Genomic DNA, 20970 nt, shown 5'->3' on the forward strand with positions numbered 1-20970 from the left:
AAAATGTGGAACAGAACTTCAAATTCTTAAGAAATCCAGACTTAACTGGATGCATTGAGACTGGAGGAATCCTTGAAACTATGGCCCTGAGATACTCTTTCAACCTTGAAGTGAAATTATCCCTTGAAGTCATCTTTTAACTAAATAGCAGGTTAGCTCAAAAAGAAAAGCATGTCACCCTTGAGTACTGTGCTTTTTTAAAAAGTCGTGGTGTAGTGGATAAAAGCTACAGCTGCTAACCGAAAGGTAGACAGCTTGAACCCACCCTATAGGACTGTTCTACTCTGTCCTGTAGGGTCACTAAAAGTCAGAATCAACTCGACGGCAATGGGTTTGGTTTGGTTATATGAGAACAAATGGTCAACAGTTACTCTAAAACATAGATGAGAAGGCTAGGGGCCAGTGAGGATAGGTCAATGGGAGAGAAATAACCAGAACGGAAATAATGAGAATGCTGACAATGTATGTGAAGAATGTAACCAATGTCACTGGCCAATATGTGCAGAATTTATTAAGTGGGAGCCTGTACACTTTCACCAAAAATACAATATTATTTTAAAAACCAAGAAGACAGGTGAGGATGCTGGTATGAAGACAGGCGAGAATGTAGGTAAGGGTGTGGATACAGGAAGAGATACAGAGATGGGTAGAGGTGAACACGCAGGTGAGCACCCAGCTGCAGGTGCAGGGAAAATACAGGTAATATAATACTGCAAAAGAGGATGAAGGTGGAGAACAGGTGAGACTATAGGTAACGCTGGTGCAGGTTAAAGGCATAAAGATGCAAAATAAAATGCAGGTAGGTACAGTTGAGGGTGCAGGTGAGCTCAAGTAAGGATTCAGATGAGAATGTTGGTAAGAAGACAGGTGAGGATGCAATAAGGATGCAGGTGAGCAAGTGAGATTGCAGTGAAGGTGATACAGGTGAGGAGGCAGGTGAGGATGGAGATGAAGAATGCAAATAAGCACTCAGGTAAGGGTGGAGCTAAGAAGCAGGTGAGATGCAGGGGAAGATGCAGGTGCCCTTCAGGCTAGGTACAGATGAGCCAGGTACATGCTTTCCAGGTGCGGAGGCCTGTGATCTTGCAGGTGAACTACAGGAGGGGATGGACTGGGAGGGAATCAGGTGAGCTTTCTTAGGTAGGATGGAGCTATTTGAATCCCTGCTGCCTCTTTCCCACTCTCGAACACCTCCAGACTCTGGCAGACAGGTGAGATATACTGAAGCTTTATTGGGGGTGGTGGCGGGGCTCAGTTGGGGCATCCAAAGACGATCATGCTCTCTGTGAAGGCACCCAGGTCCTCACACCGCTTCTTGTTCTCTTCGTCCTGACATTCCTCAGCTTCTGGCCACAACTCCACCCAGGTGTCCTTCCCAATGATGTAGCTGGTGCTGGGGAGGTACAACAGGTGAGGACAGGTGAGGAGGGGGCAGGGCAGGGAGGAAGGGCAATCACGGCGGGCGCAGGGCAACACTCACTTGGGTTTCTCTCCCCAAAGATCGGAGGAGATGCCCCATATGAGGTAGTGCTTCCCCTCCGTCAGCTTCAGGGCCTCTCTGCACTTGATGTGGCTGATGAACCTACGCTCCTGTCCAACCTGCACCTCGTCGGAGCCTGTGAGGGAGGGAAGGGGGGCTGAGCCCAGGGAGAGAGGCCGCGCAGCAGGGGAGGCGGATGGGCAGAGTGCAAGCTGACCTGACTTGATGAGCTGCTCTATGACCATTATGTAATCATCAAAGTCGCTGGACAGCTCCTTCCTCACCATCCTGGTCTTGTACACTGTGGGGAGGGGGAGAAGTGGGGTCACAGGCAGGGGGGACCTGGGGCAGCCTCGCCCCCAAGCACACCTGGCTCCTCTAACCAGATACATGTGGAACACCACAGCCAGCCACACACACAGCCACAGCCTTACACACTTCACACCCAGAGGCACACATGAGACCATAGTCACCCTGACCACTGCCACACACACAACCATAGCTACTTACAACCAAAGCTTCACACACATGACACTCAGGAACACACACAAGGGTCACCCCAACCAGTGCCACAGACAGCCACACCCACATCACAATCGCTCACAATCACCATCTCACATGCAACCCCAGCTACTTACAACCAAAGCTTCACACACGGTTACACTCACAGCCACACATACAAGCAATCACACACACACACAACCATAGCCACTCACAACTACCACTTCACACACAGCCACACACAGAACCTTAGCTATGTACAACCAAAGTCTCTCACACAGTGACACTCATTGTCACACAGTCATCCACACTCACAGGTGCACACACAACCACAGCCACTCACAACCACCACTTCACACACAGCCACACACATAATCATAGCTATTTACAACCAAAGTCTCTCACACAGTGACTCTTTGTCATACAGTCATTCACACTCACAGGTGCACACACAACCATAGCCACTCACAACCACCATTTCACACACAACCATACTCACAGCCATGTACATAATATGGTCACTCACAACTATTGTCATATATACACAACTACAGCTACTCATGTCCACAGTCACTTCAACCACTGCCTCACATACAGCCGTACTCGCATCACAATCACTCACATTCACAGCCTCACACACAACCACAGGCACTCACAACCAACACCTCACACAGTCACACTCACAACCATGCACACAATATAATCACCCACAACTACAGTCATATACGGACAACTACAGCTAGTCACATCCAGTCACCCACAACCACTGTCTCACACACAACCAAACTCAGTCACGGTAACAGCCTTACAGTCATACACACACAACCATAGCCACTCAGTCACACCTACCACCAGTCTCACACTTAATGCAGACATACATAGTTTCTCTCTCACACACACACATGCACACACACGCACTCCTACCACAGTCTCATAGACACACCTGCCTTACAGTCTCATACATAACCTACACCTTCTGCAGTCTCACACACAACCACAGCCACACCAACGATAATTCTCTCTCTCACACATACGCACACACATCAGCCTGACACTCAACCACGCCTACCACACAGTTTCACCCACACAGCTGCACCTACTGTACACCATCTCACACACACAGCCACACCTACCATCAGTCACACACACACGACCACAGCCATGCACGCTGCTGCTCACAGTCACACATCCGCATGCCCTCCCCGGTCCTGCAGACACATGGCACCATCCTCCGCTCACCGTAGTCCACGCCTGGCTCACAGGCCTTGTCCAGTCGCTCGTCCAGGGTGACCTGGTCGCTCACTGGGTGCATGAAGCAGTTCTCTGTGGGAGGCAGGGGGGCACAGTCTCAGCCCCATTTCTTGTCCTGGGCCCCCCGCCATCAGTATGGCCCTTCCCCGTGGAGTCCACTGAGTGTGGCCATCAGGGCCCCTCGGGTCACCCCCATTTGAATGAGGATCAGTGGGTGCACCCCTCCCCCACACCCACCCTCAGCACAGCGGCATGTGTCCTTGTGGCAGAGCTTGTCCAGCATTCCGTCCTCCTTCTCCGGGTGGTAGAACTTGGTGCAGGACTCCTCTGGGGACAGAGGTGATGAGGAGGGCTCAGACAGACAACTGTGGCCTCCGCCCCAGAGATTATGCCTGGGATGCCCAGATCCCCCTTCTCAAACCCTCAGACGAGGATACCCCAACTTTGAAATCCCTGGGACCCTCAGACCCCAACTCTCAGATCCTTTGGACCCTCACACCCACAGGATCCTTGTTATTGTCATTGCTGTTAACTGCCATCCAGTTGGACCCGGACTCATGGTGACCCCATGCACAATGGAACAAAACACCACCCAGTCCTTTGCCGTCCCCACGATCCATTGCAGATCAGAATGTTGTGACCCATAGCATTTTTATTGGCTGATATTTTAGAAGTTGATCGCCAGGTCTTTCCTCCTAGTCTGTCTTAGTCTGGACCCACTAATTGCTGCCAAGCCAATTCCAACACTTAGTGACCCTGTAGGACAGAGTAGAACTGCCTCATAGGGTTTCCAAGGAGCAGCTCATGGATTTGAACTGCCAACATTTTGGTTAGCATCCTTAGCTCTTAACCACTGCGCCACCAGGGCTCCAATCTTAGTCTGGAAGCTCCACTGAAACCTGCTCAGCACCCTGGCAACATGCAAGCCTCCACTGACAGATGGGCGGTGGCTACACATGAGGAGCATTGGCCAAGAATTGAACCCAGGTCTCCCATGTGGAAGGGGAGAATTCTACCAAAACACCACTGCCCCCATGGGAACCACCTACTCCTAGTCTAAGATCTTAGGGAAACGTAGACCCTCAACTCAAAGACTCTTAGGACTCTTGTAGCTGTGAAACCCTCACACTCCACTCTCAGGCCCCTGGAACCCTCAGTCCCCAGCCCCAAGGTTGGCTGCTCACCCAGGTTGTAGTAGGCATAGACCTTGACGGCCCCAGGCTGGATAAGGCTGACCTTGAAGTACTGGTGAACTTTGAAGGTCAGACACTCCTCCCTGGTGTGTGAGATCTGGGGTGGGGGGTGGAGGAGCTTGGTCAGTGGGTGACATGGGAGGGAAGAAGCCCAACAAATGGCGCAAACGGCACTGGGAGCTGGAGCCATTGTTGTTGTTAGCTGCTGTCAAATCAATTCCAACCCATGGAGACCCCATGCGTGCAGAGTAGAACTGCTCCATAGGGTTTTCAAGGCTGTGACCTTTCAGAAGATCACCAGGCCTTTCTTCCGAAGTACCCCTGGTTGGGTTTGAACCACCAACCCTTTAGTTAGCAGTCCAGCACTTCTTAACCATTTGTGCCACCCAGAGCACGTCGGGAGTTGGAGCAATGGTGGAGAAATTGAGGCGTCAAGGAGGATATGTGTCGGGGACAATGGAGTTGTGTCTGAGACTATGAGCTATTCAGCGAATCCATATTCTTTTTCTCCCAGGCTCCCAGCGAGGTGACATCTCCCAGCCTTCCTCTGGGTTAGGCGAGGCCATATAACTAAGGTCTGGCCACCTGACTGCAGTCTATACCCATAAAAACCACCCACGTGTGATTCTTTTTCTTCTAGAAATAAGAGATCCAACAAAGGATTCCAGATTGTAAGAATGGCAGAGCCACAGGATGGAAGGTACCTGGATCCCTGAGTAACTGTATGGAGTCGAGGTTCCCTCTTACCAATTACACTTCATGAGAGTGAGAAATACAAGCCTACTAATTTAAGACACCATGTTCTCTAGTGCTTTGTTATAGCAGCTAGCGTTACTGATACTGACTGTTATGGATTAAATTTTGCGCCCCAAAAATACATAGTGTAAATCCTGACCCCTGTACCTGTAGATGTAATCTCTTTTGGGAATAGGGTTCTTTGTTATGCTAATGAGGCCATAGCAGTGTGGGCTGTGTCCTAAGCCAATCACTTCTGAGATATAAAAGAGGAGATTAGGCCCAGAAGAAAGCAGGAAAGTGGAAAGATAGATGCCAAGTGGTGATCACCAAGGAACTCTGAGAAGAATGAGAAGCTGAGACAAGGACCTTCCCTCAAAGCCAACAGAGAACCTTCCCCTAGAGTCACCACCCTGAATTCAGACTTCTAGCCTCCTAAACTATGAGAAAATAAAGTTCTCCTGACTAAACCCACCCACTGGTGGTATTTCTGTTACAGCAGCACCAGATGACTAACACTGTCTAATGAGGGGTTGAGGGGCCCTGGGCGTATTAGGAACTGTTGTTGTTAGTTGCCATAGAGTCAACTGTGACTCATGGTGACCCCACATGTGTCAGAGTAGAATGGCTCCAAAGAGTTCTCAAGGTCGTAACTTTTTGGAAGCAGGTCACCAGGCCCATCTTCCAAGGATCCTCTGGGTAGGTTCAAACCACCAACCTTTCAGTAAACAGCGACCATGTTAACCATTTGCACCATCCACAATCTGACCCACTTAATGCTCAGCCTGATGGTCTGTGCTTTGCCCATTAATAACAATAACTGTTATTGTTATTGTTTGCTGTTGAGTCGATTCCAACTCATGGCGGCCCCATGTGTGCAGAGTACAACTGCTCCTTAGGGTTTTCAAGGCTGTGACCTTTCAGAAGCGGATCGCCAGTCCTGATTTCCGAGGCCCCTCTCGGTGCATTCGAACCACCAACCTTCCGGCTAGGAGTTGGGCATGGAGACAGGAGAATGGGAAGAAATGGGGAAGGGGGAGAAGAAATACCAAATGTTAGAGACGAAGAGAGAAAGAGAAAGGCAGTTGAAGAGAGAAGAAACAAGCACAGAAGCAAAGTTGGCACCGGAATGGGGAGTAAGGGGAGCCCTTTCTCTCCACCGAGCACTTTTCACCAAAGTGGCTCCTTTCCAGTGGTTTTTTAAGACTCTGATGAGAAGGCGTCAGAGTAAGTGAAACATGAGGTCAGACATCAGTGGTCAGAGTTGAGATGCTTATAGGTGTTCTTGGGTTTTTGTTTTTGTTGTTAGTCGCCATCGAGTCAGTTCCAACTCATGGAGACCCCGTGTGTGCAGAGTAGAACTGTGTTCCAGAGGGTTTTCAAAGCTGGGACCTTTTGGAAGCAGATTGCCAGGCCTTTCTTCCGAGGCACTTCTGTGTGGGTTCAAACCACCAACCTTTTGGCTAGTAGTCAAGCGCTTAACCATCTGCACTACCTAGGGACTCCGTTCCTAGGTTAACCCCTTGTTTGACAGGTTCCTTCCCCACCACTCTCCTAGCCTGGGACTAGCCTGACCTGGAGACAAAGACACAGGAAGAAGAAAAGGGCAGCCAGGTAGGGCTCAAGGTACCAATGGGAGTCTTACCTTGTCCATGTAGATGATGAGGGTGTTCTTGTTGGACAATGCCTTGTCCATCTCGTACTTCGAGATGTATCTGTCGATGCCTTTGCTCAGCTAGGAAAGGGAAGGGCTTATGGAATTCCCTCCTGGATCCCCTTCCCTCCCTCCAGCCTCTTCCAGACCCCCACCCACTCATCCTACCCCAAGCCTAAGACCTTCCTACCAGGTCAAGGTCAGCAGTGTCGGGGGAGAAGCCAGTCATCATAGATATGTCCAGGATTGACATGGTGGCATCCTGCTGTCCCAGGTACCTGGATGGGGCAGGAAGAGCTGGCACTGGGGTCCAGACAGGGGTCATTCTCAGAGGTCAGTGTCTGGATTAGGGGGTCTGGCCAGGGCCTGAGGCTTCTGGTTCCCAGCATAGATGGACATTGGCTTTTGGGAAACACTTTCTCAATAGGAAAAAAGGGATGGTAGTGTAAAAGTAAGGAGCACTGGAGATGCAAGGGTTAGGTGGCTAACCAAAAGGTTGGCAGTTTGAACCCACACCGCAGCTTCACGGGAGAAAGATCTGGAGATCTGCTCCCATAAAGATTGCAGCCTAGGAAAACCTACGGGGAAGTTCTACTTGGTCATGTGGGGTCACTATGAGTCAAGATACCCTTGACAGCACCCCACACCAAGTGTAAGGATCTGAAATAAAAATGGAAGTTGTAAAGAATTTCTCTGTGCTTGGATCTACAAATAAGGCCCATGGGAGCGGCAGTTAAGAAATCAAATGACACGTTGCACTTGGCAAATCTGCTGCAAATTGACCACTTTAAAGTTTTAAAAAATAAAGACATCACTTTGATGATGAAGGTGCGCCTGACCAAGCCACAGTCTTTTCAATTACCTCATACACACCCGAAAGTTGGACATAAATGATGATGTCACACGGAAGTGATACTGGCAAAAAACTACACATTAGAGGAACTGTTGGAGTCCTTGGATGGTGCAAATGGTGAACACACTTGGCTGCTACCCAAAAGGTTGAAGGTTCAAGTTCACCCAGAGGCACCTTGGAAGAAAGGCCTTGCAATCTACTTCCAAAAATTCAGCCCCATGGAGCACAGTTCTACTCTCACATACATGTGGTTGGAACTGACTTGACAGGAACTGGCAGATGCATAGTAAACTCTTGGGAAGTGTGAGCTATCACAGATAATTAGTTGGAGGAAGGCTTGCTGAAGACAGGGATGGCTGAGACGAACCCCAGTGACCCACCTTCTTACCTGACACAGATGTCGAGGAACATGGTGCTCTTGGCATCCTGAGGCTTCTTGACTAGAAGAAACATAGAAGACAGAAATATGGGAAAGGGGTCCCTGGGTCCTGACTACTCTGGAGGGGGTCACGTGTTAGAGGCCGGGTGGGGGATGGTGACAGATCAGGGTCTTTATTCCTTTTACCTGTTGCAGGAGCTGGTCGTAGTTTGACGCTAAGGTCAAACTTCTTACAGGAGGTTTTGCCTTTGACCTTGGCGTGGTACATTGTCACCACCTGACGAGATGGGAGGGGAGATGAAGTCTCAGGCCCTGAGACTTGGGATGGCTGAGGACAGGAGAGAGAGGGTCCCTCCAAGGCAAAAGGCCCGAGAGGTGGTGGTCCAGGCAGGTTTGGACCCCATTCCTTACCGACAAGGTGCCTTGGCCTTTCCCTTTGGCTGTTAATGTGAAATCCTCATTTTCCTTGGTCTGCAGGGAGTAGGGACAGTGAAGAGGGTGTGTTGAGAACCAAGCCTTCCCCTGGCTGTAATGGCCATCTGGCCCCTCTCCTGCCCTCCCAGCAAACCCTGGCTGGTATGAAGGGTGAAACAGAGCAAGGAGGACTTGGCCAGGTGAATCTACCTCTTCTGATCGCAGGAGGCTGGCAGATTCCCAGACGATGCGGTGCTTGATCAGAGAGCTGCGGCTGGGTAGGTGGATGGACACATCCAGGTTCAGGTCCCTGTGGTCAGGGACGTCCCTCTGGTACTGAGCCAAGGCCTGGAAAACCATGAAGGTGGCCTAGAACCGACCAGAGAGAAAGACGGTGAGATTGGAAACCTGAGAAAGTGGTTAGAACTCATGGTGGACAAAGAGGCTCAGACCAGAGCTAGGATATTAAGACTGTGCCCTGGAACCCACCAGAAATTACAGGAGTAAAATTGGGGGCCAGAAAACACTGAGATATGTTCTAGAACTCCCCAAGGCAGACAGGCTTTGACTAGGGTTTGGGAACACTAACAATATGACCTAGAACCCACTAGAGAGTGTGGACGTAAGACTGGTAGTCTGGGAACACTCAGGGTATGTTCTAGAACTCTCTAAGGCAAAGAGGCTCCAACTAGGGCTTGGGAACACTAAGACTGTGACCAAGAGAGTGTGGGGGTAAGGCTGGAGTCTTGGGAACACTGGAAACAGGTTCTAGAACTCTCTAAGTGACAGAGTCTCAGATCAGGACTTGAAAACATTGAGAACATGTCTAGAACCCACTAGAGGATGTGGGGGTAAGACCGGGGGTCTAGCAACACGGAGAATGTGGTGCAGTCTAGGACCATTGGAGGACAGGGTCTCAGATAAGGATTTTGACACAGAGAACATGTCTAGAACTCATTCATGAAAAAAGGAATTGGAACCTAGGGACACCGAACTATGATCCAGAATCCAAAAGGAGAGAGATTCAGACCAGGACTTGGTGAGCCTGAGGTTGCCAGAACCATGGCCTTGAACCCACCAGGGGGAGAGAGAGGCTTAGACAAGGCCCTAGAGTAACCCTAGAGCAATCTAGAACCTAGTCTAGAATCCATTAGGGGGATGGAAGGACACAGGTAAGGTCCTAGAGTAATCTACAGCCTGTTCTAGAACGCCCCGGGCAGAGAGGGGGGCTCAGATAAGGCCCTAGAATAACCTAGAGCCTGGTCTAGAATCCATCAGCAGAAGAAAGGACACAGGTAAGGCCCTACAGTAACCTAGGACCTGGTCTAGAACTCCCCAGGAGGAAAGGGTAAGATTGGGAGCTGGGTGGAACTGGGAACATAGTCTAGAACCCACCAGAGAGGAGGGCAAAGAGACTAACACCTGATCCTGGGCCCTGAAAACATGATCTAGACATGAAGAGGTAGATGGAGGCTCAGAATACATCTTGGGAGATGAAGAACATAGTCTAGAACCCATAGATTGTTCACAGCTAAGAAAAAAATGGATTTCTCAATTCCACACCAATCGCACTGGCTCATGGGACAGGACTGGTCTCTGGGTTCAGCGACTCCACCAGAGGGCCAGTGGGAGGCTAGAGGAGGTAGGAATGCAGGTGCCTGGGGCACGTGGGGCCACTTGCCTGTGTGGAGCCATAGCCACCTCCATAGTATCTCTGCTCATTGAGCCAGCGCACAACAGGAGGCACAGAGTCGAAGTCTTTGAGATTCAGCAGGGCCAAGAGGGCGTAGGATGTGGCTTCCACGTTGTAGAGATGCTGGCCCTGCTCCTCCCAGCGGTTCTTTTCTGCAGAGAGAGCCCCCCAGTGCTCACTGCTCTGCCCAGCCCGGTGATGGCTCAGAGAAAGTTCAGGCAAAGACTCATGCTAGCACCTCTTGGTGCCGCACTCTGTGAATGCACTTGGCTGCTGACCAAAAGGTTGGAAATCTGAGTCCACCCAAAGGCACTTCGGAAAAAAGGCCTGGCCATCTACTTCCAAAAAATCACAGCTACTGAAAACCCTATGGAGCCCAGCTCTACTCTGACACACATGGGGTCACCACGAGTCGGAATCAACTCAACGGCACCTGGCAGAATGGTGCTCAAACATCCTGGTTCTTAGTGTGCTGGCTCTTACCTCACTCTCATTCCTCATCGATCTTTTTCAATTTTGTACTTCGGCCCCACTGAACTATGTCGAGGTTTCCTAATTTGCCATGCTCATTCTGACCTCTGGGCCTCTGTGTATGTTGTTCCCTCGTTTGGAACTCCTTTTCTCCATCTGTCACTGTTGTTGTCATTGGGTGTCATCGATTCCAACTCATAGTGGCCCTATAGAACACAGTAGAACTGCCCCATAGAGTTTCCTAGGATGTCGTCTTTACGGGAGCACATCGCCAGGTCTTTCTCCCAGGGAGCCGCTGGTGGATTTGAACTGCACGCCTTTCGGTTAGTAGCCAAGAGCTTAACAATTTGTGCCACCAGGCCTCCTTTCTCTCCATCTACACTTGGTTAATTCCTACCCATCCTGCATAATTCAGCTTCAGTGGCAGCCCAAGGCTGAGTTAACCCTTCTGTGTCTCAAAGTGTCCTGTATCTCTCCTATGTCAACACTGTAACATTCTCCAGCAATCTCTTATTAGCTCATCACTTTCCTCATCTGGAGTATGATTCCATGATTGCGGGGGCTGTGCCGTATCCACTATTATGTCACAAATACCTAAGAAAGCATCTATGGCAGAGTCTGCCACCAAGGACTATGTTCTCCTCTTCTTGGGCACACAGCTGGACTACATCTCCCAGCTGCCCTTGCAGGTAGGAGGGGTCACATGACTAAGTTCTGTCCAATGAAATGTGTGCAGCAGTGATTGGTTCCCTTCCATTCTGGCCCACCTCCCTTGTCTAAACCCTGTTTGCCCTTCTGCCAAGATACAGAGAATCTAAGGCCCTATGGTGGCAGTGCTACAACATGATAGAGGCCTGGATTCCTGCATCACTGCATAGAGGAGAGCTGTCCACCAACATAGAACCGTGTTGTAAGAATGTGGCAGAGCAGGATTTGAACTGAGGTCTGCCTGATGTCAGAGCCCATGTTCTTAACTACTTTCTCACTTCTGTGTTATAAGGGGTTCTAGCTTGTTGAATGAATGATGCAATGGACCTTCATCTGCGGCTTACCATGGGCACTTTGTACACCGTAGAGACATCCACCCCAGCTTGGCTTTGAGCTGTCCCCCCCAGCTAGGCTTAGAACTGCCTATTCCAGCTCAGCTTGGAAGCGTCCACCGCAACTCAGCTTGGAACCATCCATTCCAGCTCGGCTTGGAACCATCCACCCCAGTTCAGCTTAGAACTGCCTATCCCAGCTCAGCGGTGCAGCGTCCACCCCAGCTTGGCTTAGAACTCTTCACCCCAGCTCAGCTTGGAGCTGTCCACGCCAGCTCAGCTTGGAAGCGTCCACCCCAGCTCAGCCTGGAACCATCCACCCTAGTTCAGCTTAGAACTGCCTATCCCAGCTCAGCTGGGCAGAGTCCATCCCAGTTCAGCTTGGAACCATCCAACCCCAGCTCTACTTGGACACACCCACCCCAGCTTGAGGTCACCCCAAGGCCCAGCCATGCATCCTTCCCTCACCTCTCCATGCTGCCCCTCACCTGTGGCTGTGGCCAGAAGTTTGTTGAGAAGGGGCCCCTCCAGCTTGCCGAGCTGGGAGAGGGCATAGCCGGCAATGGCCACGGTGTACGGCCTCTTCAGGTTGATGTAATTGGCTTCAAGGAAGTCTCCAGCCTTTTTGATGCTGCCACCCAGGCTCTACGAGGGAGAGGACCAGTATTCCTGGTCAGGTAGATTGCTGCCACTGACAGCTCATAAAGACCACACAAGTGCCACTTTCTGGGCCCCATGACACTTTCTGTCCCTGGGATGGAAATTTCTGGTGATCTGCTGTTGTTAGATGCCACTGAGTCAGCTCTGACTCGTAGCGACCCTATGTACACCAATCCTGCGCCATCCTCACAATCGTTGCTCTTTTGTAGCCACTGTATCAATCCATCTCATGGAAGGTCTCCTTCTTTTTTGCTGACCTTCTCTCTACTTGGTGATGCAAACAGTTAAGCGTTTGGCTACTAACTGAAAGGCCTGAGATTCAAATCCACCCAGAGATGCCGCAGAAGAGAGGCTTGGTGATCTATTGCCAAAAGGTCTCAGCCATGGAAAACCCTATGGAACACAGTTCTACTCTGACACACATGGGGTCCCCATGAGTCAGAGTCAACTCGACAACAACTGCTGTACTGGTTACTATTATGTCTATTGTAATGGATGTGATCATACTGGGGAAGACTGGAAATTGCTGGAATGCAGGTGGTTATCTCACTCTCCACGTTGAATGTGCCCTGAGTGGGATAGGGTGAGAGTGTGGGAGCAGGTATTAGGGGCACTTACGTTGACTTGCCCCTCACAGATATCTTTAGCCTCCTGCAGAGCGATGAGAACAAAGGCTGTGAGGGACACATCTTTCTCCGCAGCGTTCCGGAAGCCACCCTAGGATGGGGAGCAGGAAGCAAGGATGGGCTCACCAGTGTGTGTGTTCACACATTCCAACCAACCCCGCTACAAACCAGGGGGCTGGGGCAGGGCTGGGTCTCTGCCCAGTGTCTCCCCCAGAAGGGCTGTTATGCATTAAATTGTGTCCTCCACAAATGGGTATTGTAAATCGTAACCCCTGGATGGGTCGTTATTTAATAAGAAAGTATTAGTGTAGGGTGTGTCTTAAGTCGATCTCTTTGGAGACATAAAAGACATTAAACAAGCAAGGGTGCAAGCAGAGATGACGGGAGAGAGATGTCAAGCTACATGGAGATCTCCAAGGAACCAGGAAACAAGATGAAAAGAGCCCTCCCTCAGAGCTAGCAAAGAGAGAAAGCCTTCCTCTAGATCTGACACCCTGAATTCTAGCCTCCTCATCTGTGAGAAAATAAATTTCTATGCGTTAAAGCCACTCACTTGTGGTATTTCTGTTATAGCAGTGCTAGATAACGAAGACAAAGGCCATACCCTTAAGTATTCCATTCATTCATCTGCAGGTGTCTTTGGAGAGCTACTGTGCTGACATCATAGATACCATGGTGCATGAAAACCATGCATCGATTCCAACCCTCACAGCCCTTTCCTTCCCCAATCTACCAGGGGAGACAGACATTAAACAACCAGGGCATCAACAGATAGGTAATTACAAACTGCTGCACGCTATGAAGAAGTGGACAGGGTCTGAGAATTGACAGTTGGGAGAGCCGACCCAGTAGGGGTCTGGAAAGGTGTCCTGAAGAAATGCAGATTCAGATGTGATCAGAAGACTGGGTAGGAGTCAACTTTCAAAGAAGGCCAGGCTTAGCATGCCAGACAGAGGGCGCAGCATGTGCAAAGGCCCTGTGGCAGGAAAGAGCAAGACTTCTATCAGTATGGATAGTGTGGAGAGAGAGAGAAGGCAGCCGGTCTCACACTGGAGCACACAGCAGCATCACCTGGGTAGGGGGACTTGTTAAAACTCGAATTCCTGCTGCCCTTCCTCCCCAGATTTTCTGATTCAATAGGTCTAAGGTTCAGCCTGAGAATATGCATTTCTAACGAGTTCCCAGGTGATGCTGCTGCTGGTCTGGGGACCAGAATCTGAGAATTACCGCTGTAAGGAGTTCTGTGTTTATATGAAGAGCAATGAAAAGCCCCAGGAGCTTCTAAGTAGAGACCTGACTGGATTTGAAAAAAGCACCCTTGCTGCTGTCAGGCCCTTACAGACAAGAGTTGGGGGGCCGCAGGGGGAATGACCAGAAAGTAGCTTTGGCAAGGCTGCAGGTGAGAGACGGGGTTACTGGGACCAGGGGGTGGCCAAGGACGTGGGGGGAAGGGGTCCCTTTTGAGAGCCAGCCATAAAGCAGAATGGGCGGGGTGTGGGTTGCCTTGAATGTCAGAGGGCACTTCCAGGCAGCACCCCATACTCTGGAGAGCCCGGCTCTTAGTTTAATGAAATTCTTGGTACTTTTTGAAAAAGCGGCCCCATTTTCATTTTCCTCGCAACGAAAGAGTGAGACCCTGGCTCATGGCTCTCTTCCAGTGGACCGCCAATCCCCTCCGCTTACAATCATTTCTTGGTGTATCACGGGCCCATCCTCCTGGAAGACGCCGTCGGGCTTCTGCTTCTCCAGGATCAGCCATTTGACCGCTCCGCAGAGGACCAAGGAGTCGATGGCGATGAGGTTGGTGGCCAGGGAGAAGACCTTGACCACGTAGGCTGTCAGCCTGGGGGCGGTACAGGGTGAGGGCGGGGGTGTGGGACTGGAGAGCGCCGCCCCAGCCAACCAATGAGTACGAAGGGGCGGGGCCTGGCAAGGCTCCCGGGTCCGCCCCATCGAGGGGCGGGCTCAGGACTGACCGTTGTATGAGCCAATCATCTGCGGAATTCCAAGAGTGCCATCCCAGAAACCCAACGAATAAATAGGGGCGGAGCCCAGCCCGGGCCCTCGGGTCCGCCCCAATGTTAGGCGGGCTCTAAGGCAGTAGAAGCCAACCGGCTGTGGGACCCGGAGAGTGCCATCCCAGCTAACCAATCAGCAGCGAGGGGCGGGGCCTGATCCGGGCTCCCGAATCCGGCCCAGTGCGGGGTTCTCCAGGGCTAGGGCCACGCGTTTCACGAGCTCCTGGGGCACAACTGCTAGTGGTCCCTCCGCCAGCCGGCGCCTAGACGCTGCGGGTGACGGGGCCTGGCCCTGTGGCACACACGACTGGGCTGGTTGGCCAGTCTTCCCGGAGACTCACCAGGTGCTGGACGGCCGGTTCAGGAAGGCGGCGTAGGCGGAGTTGGGTTGCTTGAAGGCCAGCTGCTGGGTGTACCCTGCGGGGAAGGGGCCAGTGTCTTGGAGGGCATGGGGCTGGGGTGGGTGCACAACGGAGGGGAGGGGCTTAGATAGGGGACGGGGATTCTGTGAAGGATGGCACAGGGGTTCAGAGAGGAAAGAGGGGCTCTGTCAGGGGAGACAAACCGTTGTTGTAGAGTCAATTCGGATTCAGCGATCCTTAAGGACAGAGCAGAACTGCCCCACAGAGTTCCCAGGAGCGCCTGGTGGATTTCATCTGCTGGCCCTTTCATTTGCATACAAGCTCTTAACCACTGTGCAACCAGGGGCTCCCTTTTAGGGGGAAGAAGGGATGTATATTGGGAGGGAGGGGAACTTAAGGAGGGGTGGACCTCAGAGCCAGGAAGGAAGTAGAGAGGGGGAGTGGTCCAGGGGTTCAGAGAGGGGAAGGGGCTCAGAGGGGGGAAAGTGGTCTCAGAGAGTGGGAGGAGTTCACAAAGGGAGAGAGAGACTAAGAAAGGGGAGAGGGGGCCTCAGAGAGAGAGGAGTTCAGGTAGGAGTCTCAGAGGAGCAAGGGTGGTCCAGAGAGGGGAGGGCGAGGAGGTCTCAGAGGAGGAGATATTTCAGAGAGGGGAGGGGGCTCAGGGGGAGAGGGAGGCTCAGAAGGGTAGAGGCCCCTTGGAGGGCGGGTGGGCGGGCACTCAGCGGGGTGGAGGGGGGCACCAACCCTTCTTGATGAGCTCCAGGGCCTCCTGACGCTTCTCCAGGCCGAACTTCTCCCACTGCTCCGTGTGGTCCAGGTAGTGCACGGCAATGGTGGTGGGCGTCATGCTGATCATGTTCTGCTCCCCACAGCCCGAGGGTGTCACGATGAGGTGCTTCAGCCGCTCTCCGTCGATGGCATCCTCTGCCATCTGGGCCACGGGGGTCCCTGCGGTGGCGGTGGAGGGGGTGACAGCAGTCAAGCCAGGTGACTCATTGTGAGGTAAGGAGGGTCGGAGCATCACCACTGTCCCAGCCTCAGACTAGCTGAAGTCGAGGCGCTCAGGGGCAGCTGAGGGCTGGGGAAGTGGGGGGACTCAAGGACAGCTGAGTGACAGACCGGCCTGACGGGGTGGGGCGGGGGGGTTGTTGCTTCACAGGGGACCCTTGGTCCCTGGGTTCTTTTGTTACATGGAAAACTAACACCAGTAACCAGAAAAAGAAAAAAAACTCAAATTCATTGCCCTGGAGTCAATTCTGACTCATGGTGACCCCACGCTTCATAGGGTTTTCTTGGCCATAATCTTTATGGAGGTAGATTGCCAGGTTTTTCGTTTGTGGTGCTGCCGGGCAGGTTCAAACTGCAAACCTTTAGGTTAGCACCAAAACTTGCTGCCATCGAGTCACTTCAGACTCATACCGACCCTATAGGAAAGAGTAGAATGCCCTATAGGCTTTCTAAGGAGCGGCTGGTGGATTCGAACTGCTGACCTTTTGGTTACCAGGCGAGCTCTTAACCACTGCGTGAGTGCAAACTGTCTGTGCCACCCGGGGACCTTAACTCTGGCAACAAGAGTCATCAGTACTTATATAATGCGTAATGCAATTACTAGAGTATTCTGAGAGACTCCCTGGGTGGTGGTAAACGTTTAACACTCTTGAATGCTAACTGAAAGGTTGGTGGTTCAAATCCACCCAGAAGTGCCTCGGAAGAAAGGTCTGTTGATCTGCTTCTGAAAACTCTGCCATTTAAAACCCTAGGGAGCACAGTTCTACTCTGACACGCATGGGGTCGCCACGAGTTGGAATGGACTCCACAGCGATTGGTTGTTCTAAGAGAATGCCGTGTAGTATCTCATTCAGTCCTCACCGCAACCCTTTGATGGCCATACTGTTATTGGCCCCATTCACAGATGAAGAAACCAAGGCCCAGAGGGGCCATCTTGCCCAAGGCCTCACAGCCTGCAGCCCTCTCCTGGCCCCCCTCACTCCAGTCCTCCATCCTGAGCAATGAGTTCCAGTATTTCTGATTTCCTACTGCCTTGCTTCTGATCTGACTGAAACTTCTTTATCAGCAAATGCTAGTTGCCAAACTAAATACAGCCTAGAGTCTTCTCTGTGGCTGTTGTGTGCAGCCGAGTCGATTCTGACTCACAGCCACCCTAAATGACAGAGTAGAACTGCCCCATAGTGTTTCTTAGGGTGTGATGTTTACCGTAGCAGATTGCCAGGTGTTTTTCCCATGGAGGGACTGGTGGATTTGAACTGCCAACCTTTCTGTTAGCAGCCAAGCGCTTAACTATTGTGCCACCAGGGCTCCTATAAAACAGGTCAAAGAGGGGCTGTTCTAGCTGAAGTCCAGGAGGGAGCTGCAGAGGCTGAAAAAAAAAAAAAAACCCAAACCAGTTGCCACTGAGTCAACTCCAACTCATGGGGACCCCAAGTGTGTCAGAGTAAAACTGTGCTCCAAAGGGTTTCCAATGGCTAAGTTTTCAGTAGGTTGCCAGGCCTTTCTTCTGTGGCATCTCTGGGTGGACTCAAACCTCCAACATCTGGGTTAGCAGCTGAACATCTTTACCATATATACCACCCAGGGACTCCACAGTGGTTAAACACGCCTAAGATTAGATGGAATTCTCTTCTGGGCCCCCACGCCTTCCTGGCCGTCATGGGGTCAGGACCAAGGACCAAGGGCATCTCACCTTGTAGGAGGATCTTGGTCTCCGACTCCGTGTCCGGGACTTGGTCACTGAGGTCGGCTGCTCGAATCTCCTCTTTCTGCTCCCCGTCTGCCGGGTGAATGGAATACACGGATGGTACCTGCAGCCCCTCCTCCCGCAGGCCCTGCACCCCAGCCCCAGGCCATGCCCAGGCCCTCTCCTGCAGTGACTCACTTTGGCCCTTGTGTTCTGGATCCAGCGTGCGAACGGCTACAGTTTTGTTGACTCTGATTCCTTCCGGCTGTGCAGCATTCAGGAGGGCAAGGGGGTCGGGTGAATAACAGGACAGGCAGACAGACAGATGGTCAGCAGTGCTGTTTGGACTACCACTCTAGCACAGGTGTGATGGGTGGTTCAAACCTCGCTCTGCCCTTTTCCAGCTGTGTGACTGAGAGCCTATGACTTAACCTCTCTGTGCCTCGCCCACCTCCCTTATAAAGAAGAGGCAATACAGACATCTATCTCGTCATATCCTTGTGCCAATTAATCACACAATGAAAATTAGTAACAAAACACTAAGACCTTTTGCATTCTTAAGATGTACCTGGGCCATATAGACCTGGGCATTTTACACAGGATAATGTATTTAATCCTCACAGTAAGCTAGTGAGATGGGTACTGCCATTAGCATCCCCAGTTTACCAACAGGGAAACTAAGGTATAGAGAGGTTAGGAAACTTGCCAAATCCCCACAACTTGTAGAGAAAAACTGGGGTTCGAACCCTGGGCGGTCTGGAGCCAGGGACCGTGTTTTAGCCCATTGCCTCTCAAAAAAAAAACCAAAACCATACCCATTGCTTTCGAGTCGATTCTGACTCATGGTGACCCCACATGTGCAGAGTAGAACTGCACTCCATAGGGTTTTCATGGCTGTGACATTTCAAAAGCAGATTGCCAGGCCTTTCTTCCAAGGTGCCTCTAGGCAGGTTTGAACTGCCAATCTTTTGGTTAGTAGCCAATTCCTTAAGCGCTTGCACCACGCAGGGACCCAATCCTATTGCCTCCCAAATGTCTCTTGAACGAAAGCATCTGCATGAAGTACGTAGCACAGTGCCTGGTACACAGTAAGTACTCAGTAAACAGGGGCTACTTTAATTTGTGAAGACATTGGTGGTTCAGCGGTGGAATTCTCGCCTTCCACGCGGGAGACCCAGGTTCCATTCCCAGCCTCATGTGCCTCCGCCACCCATATGTCAGTGGAGGTTTGCGTGTTTCTAGGATGCTGAACGGGTGTCAGCGGAGCCTCCAGACTAAGATGGACTACAAAGAAAGGCCTGGCAATCTACTTCCAAAATACCAACCAATGAAAACAATATGGATGACCACAGTCTGACCCACAACCCATTATGTAGATGATGCAGGACCAGAAAGCATTTCATTTGTCATGCATGGGGTCGCCACGAGTCGGGGGCTGACTTGACAGCAGCTAACAATCACCGCCACAAAATGTGCCTGAAGTCAGTGCCTCACTCTCCTCACCCTAATCCCGGCCCTGCTTCTGAACTTCTAAATCCTCTGAGGATCCTAAGCTGGACACTGGTTCTTGGTGTCTCAGAGCCTGGATCGCCCACCTGGGTTGCCAGGAGCCTTTCGGAAAGCTCAAGCGGTAGCAGGTCCCCCAAGGACTCACCACGACCTTCAGGGTCTTCTTGACACCATCACTGACAAATTGGTTGTAGACAGCGGCCTTGACCTCCACCTCTTGGAGGCCGAGCTTTAGGGGAACAATGACAAAAGGCATGGACACTGAGGATTCACCCGGGATGGTCAGGGTCTGCTGGTGTCGCTTCTTGGCGGTGGCCATGCTGCAGAAGGCTGGATTGTAGAGCAGTTCGACCCGGACCTGCGGGAGACAGAGGGTGTCAGGTGAGAGGCGTGTGTGCGTGGATCCCCCAGGCCCCCACCAGGCTTCTGCTGCCCTGGGGGCCCACCTTGATATTATCCTTCTGGTAGTTGTAGAGGACAGCTCGGATCTCCACCTGCTCATTGCGCACCACAGAGTAGGGGAGCCGCAGGTCGATGAAGAAGCTCTGCATCACCCTGACCTCGTAGGGGTCGGCCACGCAGATCCCTGCCCAGGCGGGGACAGACCACACAGCATCAGGGGCAGGGGGAGGGCGGGGCGGACAGGGCCAGGCTTCTGGTCCAAGTCCCTGCTCCTCCCAGGGTCTCAGTTTCCCCGTTTGCTGTTCTTAGTTACCATCATGTCGACCCTGACTCATGGCAACCGCATGTGTGTCAGAGTAGAACTCTGCTCTGTAGGGTTTTCAAGGCTGTGACCTTTTGAAAGCGGGTCACCAGGCCTTTCCTCCTAGTCTGTCTTAGTCTGGAACCTCTGCTGAAACCTGTCCACCAGGGATGACCCTGCTGGTATTTGAAATCCGGTGGCATAGCTTCCAGCATCCTAGCAACACAGAAGCCATTACAGTACCACAAACTGACAAGGGTGGTGGTGTTGGTTGCCGCCAAGTCTGTTCCTACTCATGGCGAGCCCGTGTGTGCACAGTAGTCCTGCTGCATCGGGTTTTCAAGGCTCTGACCCTTGGGAAGCAGATCTCCAGGCCTTCCTTCCAAGGTGCCGTCCCTTTGGCTAGTAGTCAAGCACTCAACCTTTTGCACCACCAGGGACTCCCAGAGTTAAAGAGGCTTGGATGATTCCACCCCTGCCCTCCTTCCATTTGAAACTTCTCTGTCCTGTAGCCTCACTGGTACACACAAACTTTTTCCTTGTACCCACATTCTGGTTTGCCTGTTTGCTCAAAAGTTGTAGTTCAGATATTAAACCCTTTTGAATACAGAAGTTTAAATGTTTACTTGCATAACCTGAGGATATGTCAAAATAGATGAAAAATGCTTTGTTTTATTATGTTCTGTCTCCCTCTCTCATTTCTTGTAAAAACTTCCAGAATTTCATGAGTCCA

The 20970-nt window shown here is 51.6% G+C and overlaps 1 protein-coding gene across 3 annotated transcripts in view; it reads right to left on the reverse strand.

Annotated features, from left to right (window-relative positions):
• Positions 1-485: 485 nt before the first annotated feature.
• Positions 486-20970, reverse strand: part of LOC100657489 (complement C3) — a 38551-nt gene continuing 18066 nt past the window's right edge. For all 3 annotated transcript variants that reach the window (XM_064280407.1, XM_064280406.1, XM_064280408.1), the window contains 22 exons: positions 19981-20120; positions 19680-19892; positions 18224-18290; positions 18032-18118; positions 16075-16278; positions 15310-15385; positions 14634-14793; positions 12943-13041; positions 12153-12309; positions 10142-10305; positions 8671-8829; positions 8458-8517; positions 8233-8323; positions 8056-8107; positions 7005-7092; positions 6806-6895; positions 4417-4522; positions 3470-3559; positions 3221-3304; positions 1698-1781; positions 1481-1616; positions 486-1393 (listed from right to left, as the gene is read on the reverse strand). In XM_064280407.1, the coding sequence (XP_064136477.1) occupies positions 1252-1393; positions 1481-1616; positions 1698-1781; positions 3221-3304; positions 3470-3559; positions 4417-4522; positions 6806-6895; positions 7005-7092; positions 8056-8107; positions 8233-8323; positions 8458-8517; positions 8671-8829; positions 10142-10305; positions 12153-12309; positions 12943-13041; positions 14634-14793; positions 15310-15385; positions 16075-16278; positions 18032-18118; positions 18224-18290; positions 19680-19892; positions 19981-20120 (2549 nt within the window). In that variant the 3' untranslated portion in view covers positions 486-1251. The remainder of the gene's footprint in view (positions 1394-1480; positions 1617-1697; positions 1782-3220; positions 3305-3469; positions 3560-4416; positions 4523-6805; positions 6896-7004; positions 7093-8055; positions 8108-8232; positions 8324-8457; positions 8518-8670; positions 8830-10141; positions 10306-12152; positions 12310-12942; positions 13042-14633; positions 14794-15309; positions 15386-16074; positions 16279-18031; positions 18119-18223; positions 18291-19679; positions 19893-19980; positions 20121-20970) is intronic.

Source organism: Loxodonta africana, chromosome 3, assembly GCF_030014295.1.
Source record: "Loxodonta africana isolate mLoxAfr1 chromosome 3, mLoxAfr1.hap2, whole genome shotgun sequence".
NCBI lineage: Eukaryota > Metazoa > Chordata > Mammalia > Proboscidea > Elephantidae > Loxodonta > Loxodonta africana.